Source organism: Falco naumanni, chromosome 7 (genome assembly GCF_017639655.2).
Source record: "Falco naumanni isolate bFalNau1 chromosome 7, bFalNau1.pat, whole genome shotgun sequence".
Lineage (NCBI taxonomy): Eukaryota > Metazoa > Chordata > Aves > Falconiformes > Falconidae > Falco > Falco naumanni.
Genome location: NC_054060.1, coordinates 6,934,624 through 6,947,790, shown reverse-complemented (window position 1 = coordinate 6,947,790; position 13,167 = coordinate 6,934,624). Strand labels below are relative to the sequence as shown.

At 38.8% G+C, this 13,167-nt stretch overlaps 1 protein-coding gene across 4 annotated transcripts in view; it reads left to right on the top strand.

The window, feature by feature from the left end:
* Positions 1-5,997, top strand: part of ASB7 (ankyrin repeat and SOCS box containing 7) — a 30,663-nt gene extending 24,666 nt beyond the window's left edge. For 3 of the 4 annotated variants that reach the window (XM_040601483.1, XM_040601481.1, XM_040601482.1), the window contains one exon: positions 3,307-5,997. In XM_040601483.1, coding sequence (XP_040457417.1) covers positions 3,307-3,446 — 140 coding nt within the window. In that variant the 3' untranslated portion in view covers positions 3,447-5,997. Of the gene's footprint in view, positions 1-1,391; positions 1,492-3,306 lie in introns of all 4 variants that reach the window. The other variant, XM_040601484.1, reaches the window with a different exon arrangement.
* The last annotated feature ends 7,170 nt before the right edge of the window (positions 5,998-13,167 follow it).

The window sequence follows — 13,167 nt, the reverse complement described above, 5'->3', positions numbered from 1 at the left end:
TTTTAATGTTGATCAGTAGTTTTATGTCACTGTTTTGCATGAGAATGGTAATTAGGTCAATCTTACCTTTTCTGTTTGTGGGGGTTTTTTGTTTCTTAATTTTTTAATTCCCTTCCTTTCTTGCTTATTTGCCTAAATAACTTTCCAAACTTGTGATGCAGGGTATAACCAAAGCTGCTACTTCCAAATCGTTTTTAAGCAGAACTTTATTCATCACTGAACTTGCCTTACTTTGTTGAATTACTGATAACATTTTTCATTTGCCAAACTAAGGTTCACTGACATTGGTCTGTAATCCTTTATTTTTTTTCTCTTTCATTCAGATGCAACCAAGAATGAGTAAGTGTTCTAGACACCGTTTCTAATAAATCACAAATGCATTAATAACCCTGGAATTTGCGAGGCGTGACCTAAGACACTAACAGCCACTAGATGTAGCAACTGGTGCTTAACACTGGAAATGTCCATTGTTAACACATTCTCAGGAAATATTTTTAGGCTTATCAGGGGAAAATGTCATATATTTGATAATCGGGTCTTTCTGAATTAACTGATGACCAATTTCTTCTGGGTATTTTAAGTTGTCTGTTCCATTTTGTTCTCAAAAAACCCATAGGATGTTAATTAAAAGGCATTCATTTCTGAAACCAGAAATCAGTGTCTCATAGCTGTATTATTGTGTACTCTGCTACAGAAAATACACATCTCTATTGCCTTCTAACTCTGTTATTTGCAGGTAACTTTTGAAAAGGTGCATCCTTTCTGAACCTTACTTACATTCACATTTAAAGCATTAGAACTATTTCTTTATCACCGTAAAGATTCCTCTGCTTGGTTTCTTACCAAAAGTAACTTTTTTTCCCCAGAAGCTTGAGCATTCAGCTGTTAGAGTTGTATAAATTCATTCCTTCAGGTTGAAAAAAAAAAAAAAAAAATGCTAAGAAGAAACCACCAGTGGACAAAGTAACTAATGATCTGTATTCTAAGCATGGCTGAAGGATATAATTAAAAATAAATTGACGTTTAGGTACTGTGGTGGTAAGTATAATAAAAGTATTTTAAACTTCTGTGAAGGAAACTCAGAGTTTCATGTTCTTTAATTTCAAATCTAATTTCTTTAAAAACAGACCGAGACTATTTTCATGCATTACTTCTGCTAGCTTACCTCGGATAATTTTGGTGCTTAAGATAAATCCCAGTGTATACCTGTCTGTCAGCCCATTTCTATAGAAAAGCCCACGCAGGGGGAAAAAAGGAGGAACTTGCTGTAAAGGGTAACTGAAACCATGTACAGAATGCCCAAAGTAGAAAACAGGAAATAGTTTCATAATCTCTTTACTCTGTGCTTACCAGGAAAGTCTAATAAACTCATAATGTCAATGTCTATTTAGCTGATAGAAGGTTTGTTGCTGAACTAGGAGGAGGATGGAAGAAGGGACGGGCTCTGGGGCCGGCTTGGGCGAGAAAAACTCTCCTGTCTCCCATGAACAGGTTTGTGCCCGGTGAGCTGACAGCATCCTACTGTCCACTGTAAAGCCCGCCCACGTTGAGCCCCCTATGGAAGGCATTTCCTCATTCAAAAATGTCCTGCTGAATTGGTGGCAGCTCTGGAAATGTCAGGCAGCTAATTGGAAATTTAAAGTCGCTTTTGTTGTTTTGAACTGCTTTTTAAAGCAACGATTGAGTCAAGCAGTCAGCTCAATAAAATTGCCATGCCTTTCTTTGCAAAAACAAGCACCGTCTTTTACCATTAAAGATTATACAGATGATAATGACTGCAGTAAGTTGCTCTGTTGGCAACAGATTATCTTGATGCCAGCATAAGCACCTACATTGTTCGTGGTGCCGAGTATTTTGACTTGGACAGCCATTGGGTGCCATAACAGTGGAAGCCTCTTTTCTTTTTCTCTCTCTCTTTTTTTTTTTTTTTTATTTTTTTTGGCCATGACACAGCTGAGTCAATGATCAAGATACTGATTAGCCCGGCTTCAGTGTGTTATTGGGATAATTTTAAAAAAAAGGTATAACTGAATGAGGAAAAAGCACAAAGGCAGGCAGCTGCTTTGGTCCGAGGTTTGGAGTGGTTCCCATGGTGGGAGATTATTAAATAGAATCTTCAGCTTTGGAAAGAGGTACTGAGCGTGAGTGGAGGATGGAGATTAATATAAAGGTATGTAAAATCATGACTGACATGAGAACAATTACTTGGATTGGTTTATTTTTTTGTGACTTAAAGAATGGTAAGCACCCAACAAAGCAATCAGGAAGCAGATCTAAAATAAATAAAAGTACTTTGTAGTTTTCCAGCCAACGCCTAATTATATTGTGAAACTTGTTGCCACAGGATGTTTTGGGTTCTGAAAATATGAATGGGTTCAAAAAACATTAGACAGATTTACAAAGGGCAAGCCATTCGCAGCTATTAAAGGCATAGATCTGTGTGCAATCAGGGTATATCGGGACAGGATTTCTCAATGTCTGTTGTTCTGCTCTTTTTCTTTCTTCCTTGGGATCCTCTGCTGGGTACGTTCAGAGGCAAGGCTAGGTTAACCTTTCTTGCGTTATGTTGCGTGGGGGACCGTTTTTCAAGGTGGTTGAATAGTTTCCTGTTAAAAATGAAATGGAACCGATTACTTCGGAAAAAATCCTTGCTAGAAATTCTGTAGTTTGTGTGATATCAGTAAAACGCTTCCTCTGTGGACAGTGGTTAACTTGTATTTTCATCTCTTTCTGTTTGACAAGGTGGTGGCTGCATCCAAAGCATCTAAAGGCCTCATCTTTTCATTAGAAAAGAAAAAGCAACCTCTAACTCTGCCACGTGATCCTTGTATTACTCTTATAAAGCTTCACTCTCTAAGGAAACGCCTAGTCCTGTTACAGTTGAACATAACAGTTTTTGTCTTAATGTTTGAAAAAAAGCAAGACTGAGGGTTTTTTCCCCCAGCTGTTACAAGGATAGGAAGAAAAAAAAAAACAAACCCACAAAAAGTTAAATGGAGGAGTTATGCTGTTCTACAATGCTTAAGCATGTGTTGCCACCTCATGGGAATCCTCACATGAATAATGTCACTTTACACTGGCATCAGTAAAATGATGTGCATGGAAAAATATTTTTAGGATTCATCCCTTGAATTCATTGAATTGTTCATTAGAAAAATACTGACTTCCCTTTTTCTGTTGTACTGTTCCCTTCCCTCTGCCTCTTAGAAAACAGTAAACACCTGTGATTTTACTGAGTAAATGATCTCTTAATGTATGTTTAAAATGTGATCATTTTACTTTTATGTGTTCCTTTTGTCTTTTCAGGACAGCCCAGAAACTTGCAAGATCTATGCCGAATTAAAATCCGTCAATGTATAGGCCTTCAAAACCTAAAACTACTTGATGAACTACCCATTGCCAAGGTCATGAAAGACTACTTAAAACACAAATTTGATGATATCTGATATCCATGAAGAGAAGAACTCTGAGCAAGATTAGTTATATTCCAGATACTGAAGAGGCTTGTTGCCTTGCACAAAGTATATCCTATGCAAATTCTGATTTTTCTGTGAAGTCAGAAGGCAGGTATACACTTCCTTGGGTTTTTTATACCACACGCTAGAAGGTCTTAATTTTTGGTTTCTTGGTCCAAGTTTATAAGGTCCAAGCTTTCTATACAATATTACATTTTAAAAATTGCTGTTGGCTTTTTGTTTGTTTGTTTTCACATTAAGTGTGCAGACTTGCAGTGAAGATGGAAGGTAGCCTCTCGAGGGAAGTGGTTGGTTTGAATTGGCATGCTGAGCAATTATTCAAGAAAATAAAATTTGGAAATCAAGGCACTGGTCCTGCAAAAGGATACTGATAGAAAGACCTCTAGAGCCCTGTTATCTGCTGGGACTCTTGTCTCTGCCAGGGTCTATGTTTTTGCAGGATAAAGGGAAGAGTTGATAATCAATGCGTGGTAGGGTACTGTACGAGTATGATTTGGAAATTAAAGAAAAATGCAGTTACCCTATTCAATTTGAGGGTCTATGCATTGGCTCTTTTCATATTATTCTTCTAAGTGTTATAGTTGGGATGCCCATAAAATTCAGGCCCTCTTCTTTCCTGACATTCCCTGTTATAATGGGTGGCTGTTTGTAAGTCTATTTTTAACAGTGGCAGTACACTACAAAGAGGCATAGCCGCTGAATTTTTTTACATTAACTAAAGAGTAAACAAATCTGGAGGTGTGTTTTTTTTTTTTTTTTTAAGCCAATGTATTCTGTTTCTCATACAGTGCCTCCTGTGCAATAATCTTTCTAATGTATTTTACCTTCATGTGTGATTCCCTACGCACACTATTCCTCATTTAGTCTCGGTGCATTATTTGTGAGAATAGGAACTGCTGCCCTGCTGTAGTGTTGACAAGACATTACAAAGTGATGCAGCAGTTGCTGTTCGTTATTACTCCCTGAATTTCATGAATGTATAACCTGCTTTTTTTCACTTTCAGTTAAAATTTTATGTACGGGTTCTCAGCCAAATCATGTCCACTTAAAAATAAGAAAAGGAATTGGTCAAACCCTTTTGTTTAAAAAGCAGTGATGGATTTTTTTTTTGTTGTTGTTGATTGCTCTGAAATTCAGTTTCAGGTTAGAGAGTGGGAAGTGCACATAAGTTATTAAGATGCATTTTATATGTGCACTAACAAGAAAAGCCTCATTCATATTGGAAGTTTAAAATTTGCAATTAATCTGAAAGCAACAACTAAAAGGGGTACTGAAATTTGGCTACTGGATGTGTTTTTCATACTAGATATCCAAAAGATTTGTGAAAGAGTTTTGTTTCTGATCATAAAAAGAAAAAGTTCTTGCTATCAAAAAAAAAAAATTGGGCCAAAATGTGCAGTTGTTTCACTCTCTTTATTTTCAAGAGATTACGGAGTCGTCATAAGGTTCTTGCCAGCGTGCTCTACTTTTGTTTTGCCATCCTACTGGCTCCAAAAGAGCCTCTAATATCAGGAGTGCTTTTGTACCAATTATACCAATGGAAGTGGGGAGATGAAAGGAAACGGTGGTAGCTTTTAAGTTTAACACTGTCACTTTCAAAACATTTAATATTAAAAATATGAAAAGCAAGGTGAAGCCGATATATTATTTAATGTGCTAGTTCCTTTTAATATTATATTATTTAATGTGCTAGTTTCTTTTAATATCTTATAACCCTAGACTGCAGTTCCTTGAGCATGAACCTTATCACTGCTAATGGACGTTCCGCAATTATGGCAAGCAAGGAGAATTGTCTTTCTCTATTGTCCCTGGCATTGCATCAGGTTTCCAAACAGTAAGTGATTTTGGAGATTCATGGCTCAGAAGATTGGTAATGGGATGCTGAACCTTTTTATCTCCAACTTGTATGGGTTCAAGTCCAGCCTGCTTGAGCAGCAACCAAAAAGTTCGTGTCTCAGCAGCATGAGCGAGCGAGTACGTCCAGCCTTAACACCACACAGCGCGTGCGGTGCTCAGCTCTAGGCAGCAGAGCTTTACAGAGTGCTTCCTCCAGGTTGTATGTGATGGGGGTGGCATTGTAGCAGGGACAAGCTGAGAGCGTGGGTGGGGTGTGCGTGTGAGCTCGTGTGTGTGATGGTGTCTGCCGGCTCCTATCGAAACAAAAAAACCCAGCCGTTACAATCTTTAAGCTCTCCAGTACTGAGACAGGACAGATGTTAAGCATTGACTCGCAGGTTTTAAGCATGAATCTTCAGTTTTATGATGTGAGATCAGAACCCTAAAATTGCTTTTTTTTTTTTTTAAATAGTATTGTTCACTACATTTGTAAGTTGGTCTAAACCAATGTCCTTCTCCACTGAATTTTTACAGTAATATTTTCTAAGGTAATCTAGAGTCTATTTTAGTTGTAATCTATATTAAGGGCAAATTATTTGTTCTGTCTGTTGCTGTGACTGAAGAAAATTATGGAAGACTTTGTTGGTAACAAGAATGCTATTTAATGAAGAAATGTGTAATTCCATTATTTATTGTTTGAGGTTTGTTTTTTGGTTATTTCTTTTAAGTAACTGACATCTAAAGGGAACACACATACATTTCAGGCCAGTAAAAAGCCTTTCTTTTAAATCAATTTTTATCCTAGCTCCTCTCCCTTCCCCAAGGTAGAGGGAAGCCCTAGCCTTGTCTTACACTGCTAAGCCATCTCTTGTGGCTGGTTTCCCTGACCTTGATTCTGCAAAGCGCCACAGCACATGTGTGTGTCTGAACCTACTGATACTCCCCTTCACTATCTTAAGCTATACATGTGCTCGAGTGCAAGTGAAGTGTGATTATTCATTAATAATCCTATCCAAATTTCAATACTAGGAATTTGGTCTCTTTTTATTATCTGAAATACTTTGAAGAACAAAGTGAACTTTGTTTTTTCATTTGGTCTAGAATGTGGAAGGAGAAGTGCATAATATACGCTTGTTGTGTAGCCTGGTTCTGTTACCTTAAAATTCACGGTTGAACACTTTTAATAAACCTTAAATTGGCAAATACACCAAAGAATCAATATGAGCAAAAGACTCTGTTCATTAACAAACTGCAAACCTCATCCTTTAAAACAAAACAAAGTTTTTGTAAATATTTATGTTTATAAATGTACAGCAGAGTAAGAGTGGTTTTTTTAGATTATTTAATTACCATATTTCTAAACTATTTACATTATAGACAATACTTGTTAGTTTGAAAAGCTCTTGAGTGGTTGTTTTTTTTGTTTTGTGTTTGGTTGGTTGGTTTTCTTTTTTAATTCATTATCACTCACGCTTGGAATAACTTTGGCTTCCTCAGGATAGTGTGGAAAATTCAGTTTTCTGGCTCTAGTTGGCAATTGTAGGAGAACGTATCCAGACAAACTCGTCAGATAAATACCCAGAGGCAAAAGCGAATATGTAGTATGCTTACCAGGGTGGACCTGGGCTAGATGAAAAAACTGGATCCTAAGTTTCTCAGTTAAATCTGTCAAGAGACCCCAGTGACATTGTGACAAGAGCAACTTGCAGCCTGCCCACAAGTCTAGCTTCCATGCAATGCTGTGTTACCAATATCATAATGTATTTTGTTCTTCCTTTGCAATGTAAGTTTTTGCTTTGGGTCAATTCGAATTTTAAAAAAAGAAAAAAGTTAAACCTGGTTAAACCATTTTTTGTTTATGTTCTGTTTATTTCTAATTAATGTTTTAACAACGTAATACCACTTTACACATTATCTCTCAACGTTTGGCTGTCTCTACTCCTTTTCCCGTCTCCAGTGCATGTGACTCTGGCAATGCATTTGGTACTCACATTTGGCCCCACAGACAGGAGTTCAGATGTCTCATGAATATTAATGTGATTCTTACCAGTAAGTATGAGCATAAAACTCACTTTAGAGCTGGGCTTCAGAAGGGAGAACAAACTGGTCTTTGGCTATGAGTAGTTGGGTTTTCCCTGCTCAGATTCCAGTGCAGCCACTTCAGATTTTCTGGAAGTTTCGCCTTTCCTCCTCAAGTTCATGTACTAAGATACAAAAATGGGCCAAATAGAGGTCATGTTGTGCAGCTGAATCTCTTTGGTGTCCATTTACTACTAGTAAAAGTTGAGTGAGGGAGATGTATATGAATTATCCTGGCACACAAATGGGAACTGGAAGCATTTGGCTTCAGTCATGACAGTAATGCAACATCCAAAAGTTGCAGTAAGGTTTTGGACCCTAAAAATCTGGGGGGGAAGAAGACTAGATTTAAAGGCCTTACTGCTAAAGAGTAGTAGGAAAAGAAAAGAGATTGTTTTCCATTGCTCAGTAGCAAGCTATACAAACATCACGGGGAGTGTGTACACTGTACAAGCAACGGTTGCGCTGAGAACTGTTGATGGTGGTTACTAACAGACTGGCCAGACTTTGACTGGTGTATTTACTGAATGCTGTGTTAAAGACTTTGTTCCCGTTTATGTATCGTATTTCCTGTTTGAGTGTTCACTTGTTAAGTTTAAAACTATTACTGACTAATGTTACTACTTAAAAAAAACATGATTTACAAGCTGTCGGCAAATGAAGTGTTTAGAATATACAATCTTTCCATATATTGGTATAAGTGTACGATAAGGAAGTATAGTTATTTCATATAGCAAAACACTTTTTTTTTTTTTTTTTTACTGTAGTGTATAACAAAACTTTTGTACCTTTGAAAGCAAAAGTAATGGAGCTGATAAAAACAAGCAAAGAACATGCTCTGCCATGTCTTTCTGCAAACAGCCTGGACTGAAGCATTTAAATTCTCTTTGCTCTGGTCTCTCCCTTCTGCTTTGGTTGGGGCTACCACCACCTCAGAGGCTTTATACTGTTCTTTGAAACTGAAATAGTATTGAAAAGCTAAAGTTTGCTCTTTTGCTATATCATGGGTGTGTTGAATCTCTCCTGTATGGTTCTACTTCTTGACTTAGGTTATTAGCCAAAGTAAAGCTCAACATGTGATTTAATCCCATGACAATAAGAAACAAACCAGATATATACATTGCTTTATGAAACCATGCTACCAGGAGTTCCTTAGCCAGCGCATTCCCCAGGCATCCACAACGTGCAGCTGGAACAGCAAAAAAGTTGGGATTGAAAGCTGCGTTGACTTTTATTGGGAAATCTCCAGCTGTCTAGTGAAGAAGTTGGAACTCCAGCTGTTTCCTCCACATCTGGGATCTCTAGTGCTGCTGACTGCTGTTGTGAGGTCCTAGGTAAGTTTTCAGTGCTGTTAAGGCTCGTCTTCACATTTGCAAGAATGATGTTTGACACATCTACAGAGGGTGCTTGTAAAGGGTCTGAAAGCGTTTCTATGCCTTCTCTAAACTTGCCAGTTTTTTCTGTAGAGTGGAGTTTGTGTAGTCTTACAGCAAGTGTGTTTGAGAGCGGTGGGTGCTACAGAAAGTGAGTATTTCCCAGACTTTGACTTGATCTGCCACAGTGTTTTGCAGACCCCTCAGCATCCGTGAAATACTCCTGAAAGGTCTGGGAAAGGTGAATGAAAAGCAAGCTTGCAGAGTGGGTTATGTAAGGGTAAATGCTTTTAAAAGAATATGTAAGACTGTAAACAACTGATATATAGCAAAGGGCATTTAGTCTTTGTTAAAGACCACAAAATTGGCCATAACTCTTCTGATCTGACTTGCAAAAATAGTTTATTTGCAGTCTTGGTGCTCTCCAGTTGTAATAGAAGATAGTCTATTCTGTCACAAGTCACTAAGAGTTAATGGAAGTATTGTATTAAATTCTGTCCTTATTTCTGACTTACACCATTGTAACTCCACTGAAGGTGGTGGTTACTCAGCGTTAATCTAGTGTGAAAGAACAAATTGATTTGGATGGCCAGCTTGCAGTCCTGCTCCTTGCTTTATGGCCTAATGAGGAGAATATTTTTGGAAAGTATTTGCAAAACACTCTGTGAAGGAGTGCCGATAGAAATTCTGTAGTTGGGGCCAAATTTACAAGCAGTCAGTTGACAATTCCTCCCACCCCTCCAAAAAAATACAGCCTGTTTTGATAATTATTGAAATGCTCTGATATTTAGTGCTGAGTTGGTGAGAGTCATTTCAGTTTGATTGTCCATTTTGTGTCTTGAAAAACTTCACGTATCTACTTGCTCTGTAATACAGCAGATTAAAGTAGATCTGCAATGAAATGTACACTCCTTTTATTTTAAAGCCACTGCAGATTACATTTTATACGCATAAGTGTAACAGCAGGTTCCTTGGTTCTTTGGATGCATGCTTGCTTGGAGCCAGCAGCCTGCATTCACCATGTGTTTAAAATACTGGGTTGCAAACTGGAGAAGCATCTTGTTGGCTGGAACAGCGAGAGCTGCCCTTCTCACTGGCGTGTGTAAGCCTAAAGCCAGGCTGTGCGTACTTACATGTCTGTGTCCTGTTCGGCTGCAAGGCGATTCTGTGTGATTTTTAGGTTGTTATCTGTTACTACCTGACTTGCAGCATCTGCATGGGATAATAGAAATTTAGATTCAGCTTCATCTAGTGTTTAGTTTTTAAACCTCAAGAGTGCCCAGCTGCAGGACATGGGTTATTGGAATGTGCCTTCCAAGCTATGCCTGTCTCAAGCAGCTTGACTTGGAGATCTGTCCCTTGGCTATCTGGATATTGCTCGTCTCGTAAAGGGTTTCAATAGTATAGCTGTGAGGAAGCAAAACTAAATAATTTTTAGAGAGCGATCAGCCTGAAAATAAAGTGACTAGGATGTTTGGTTGGAGGATGAAGTTGAGATGTGGGATTGTGTGTGTGAGAGAGAGCAGAAAATGTGGCTTTTGATCTTACAGAAATGTTTGGTATGTGGGTTGTTAGGCTCAGAAGTTTGAATGTCCTTAATATAAAATAATCTGCATGAGTATTTGAGTCTGTTCCTTTTCTACTTTGTGTGAGCTGTTTAGTGGTTAGTGAGCCAGAAAAAAAACACCACTGTGTTTTCTGATGGTTCAGGCACCCTCCTGATGAGTCGAAGACTTGAATTAAAGTTCCCACTCTGAACCAGGCAAAACAATTAAGGATGGGGATTTGCATTCGCATTCCCACCTTTTAGTGCTGTGATTACAGGGGGTTTGAGTTGTGCCACAGAGAGAGAACTTAACAAAACTGTTACACAAGCCCTGAGTCTGACCCTGAAAAGTCATTCAAAGCAGGTACCCGGCTGGAGGAGCTCACCTGTATGTTTCTTGCACGCACAAGCAAACAACTGATGCATGTGTTTTGTTTTTGTTTTGTTTTTTTGTCCCTACTTATCTGTAATCTACCTGGAAAAAATAATTCAGACCTCTTCTGGTTTCCTGAGCACCTTATCTTGAGCTCTGGTGGTGTTTGTATTTATGGGCACCTGCCTACTTCCAGCTCTAGTCTTTGATACCAGTGCTGACCTTCTCTTCCTCTCCGCAGCCTGCCCTCCACGCCAGCTCTCTGGGGAGGACAGGGAATGAGACCTTCCTGGCTCCGAGGGAGACCACCCCAGCAGGTGGATGGGATGGTGGGATTTCAGGCATCGTGTAGCGGTGACAGGGATTGAGAAGGGGAGATAGGCTGTTGTCTGAAATACATCTACTGTTGTCATTTCAAAATGGGTGGCAGCTTCCCCCTCCTGGTCTTTCATCAGAAGAATGTGCCATCGCCACAGCTTCAGGATATTGTGGATGTAGCGTGTCAGGCTTAATGCTGTCCCCTCTGTCCTTTGCCTGTCTCAGGGGCATTAGTTTCCTACAGTGTCAGCCTCTTCTGCACTGTTGCCTCACTGTACGATGGCAGAGTAGCTTGGAAAGGAGAGACTGTGAGGAAGAGGAGATGGGGATGATAATTAAGGTGGCAGTGATAATTATAATGTGTGCCTCGAGCGGTGGCTGGGGGGAAGGATCACACGTTTGTTGCAGTGTAACTGAGTTTGCTACTGATTTGTTGTTATTTTAAATGAAAAATCTAATGTGGTGCTAGTTTTTGTGATACTGCTCAGGACTTCTGTATACTTTGTTTTTATTTCAATCTGCTTGCTTGGCTAAAGAATCAATACTTTCCTTTTTTAAAAAACCAAAATATCTTACTTTGCATTTTCATTGACTTCGGTTTCAGTGCTTGATCCCAGATCACTGATTTATCTTGTGGTGGTGTTTTAAGACTCAAAAATGCTTAGCAAAGTTCTTTCTCATCGCAACCAGTTACTATTATAATGGATCAAACTGACTGAGGCACACCAAAACCTTATATCTGCGTTATTAGTGCTGTATCCCCTAACTCTGCTTTTAATTTGCTCATGTCCAAGTGAATTAAATTAAGTGGCTTTCTTTAAGAGTATCATCGGTTATCAACCAATATTAGAAAACACTTTAAACAATTCCAAATAAGACTTCTTTGAAAGATGATCCAGATAAGGGCATTTTCAATCTTATCTGCTAAATAGCTTCAGATAACCTCTGTTGCTAATTGAGTCTTGTGGTTTGTGTTTTCTTCTTCCCAAGCTTGGGTAAAACACTGATTGCTTTTCCCTTTGAGACATTTTGCCAAAGTTTTGGAAATCTACCTTGCTGAACTTGAATTGCTTCTGCGATACATTGGCCTGCCTTCTGTTTTGGGAAGAGAACTGCTTTTAATGAGAGCAGACCCCTTGTTTTAAAGGGCATTTTTAATGGCCCCTACATTTTTGCCCAGATGTTCAACATCTTATCTAGTACTTTGTTAATTTGTAGTTATCTTGTCAATAAAGTGGCTTTTTATCAGATACATGTAGTATAACAGTTATTATACTGGTATATACAGCTGAACTTGCTGGCTCAGGGTATTTCCTGTGCTTCATAAATACTTATATAATCTGTTGTGCAGGCTCAGCTGTTCTTAATTCTAATGTGATTCATATTGTGCTTAGAAATCTGACATTCCTGGCTTGTCAGAAGTATTAATATACGTTAGGGCTGTATCTATTGAAAATTGACATGGGTTTTTGCTGTGCTTTAACTTTCACTTCTTTACATTGCAACATTGCATATTAGCAACACAGCATTGTTTGCTTTTGAATTTCCCTCTCACCTTCAGTCCTGAGAAACCAGAAATAATTAATTAGGTCTTTCTCTTGGCTTGCGTAGTTTTCACTTGTACTGAACTATGCCATGCAAAACCGTATCCCTTTGGTTGTCCTTGTTATGAGCAACATCTGGACTGTGTAATACTTTGCGCTACAAAGACGCTTTGCCTGTGGCTCGGAATCGGAGACCGTGCCTCGCCAGCAAGGAGGAACAGCTCTTTCCTCTAGCAGAAGTGCCATGCTTAACCTCCCCAGGCCTTTCTGCTGTGCATAGAGCTGTTGTGCAGATAAGAACGCTGCTCTACAGCCCCAAAAGTAGTACGACTGTCACTCTTAATAGACAGCCAAAAGTATTACAGGAATGTTGAGCTCCATGTGGACAGGTCCCATTTCTTCTATGTGTCATGGGAGACCAGAAAGGAAATTCAGACTTCCATCTACTTCAGCCCAGTAATGTATCCTGATAACTGGATGCAAGTTTATCTTTAGGGAAGAGGTTTGAATGCACCTTTAAGGTCCATATGACAGCAAAGAGAAGCCTTTACTGTTCAGCCGCTTCTGTGTTTAATTACCCTACCGCAGAGGAGCTGAAGCTTTTGCTTCCAGGTTGAGTCTT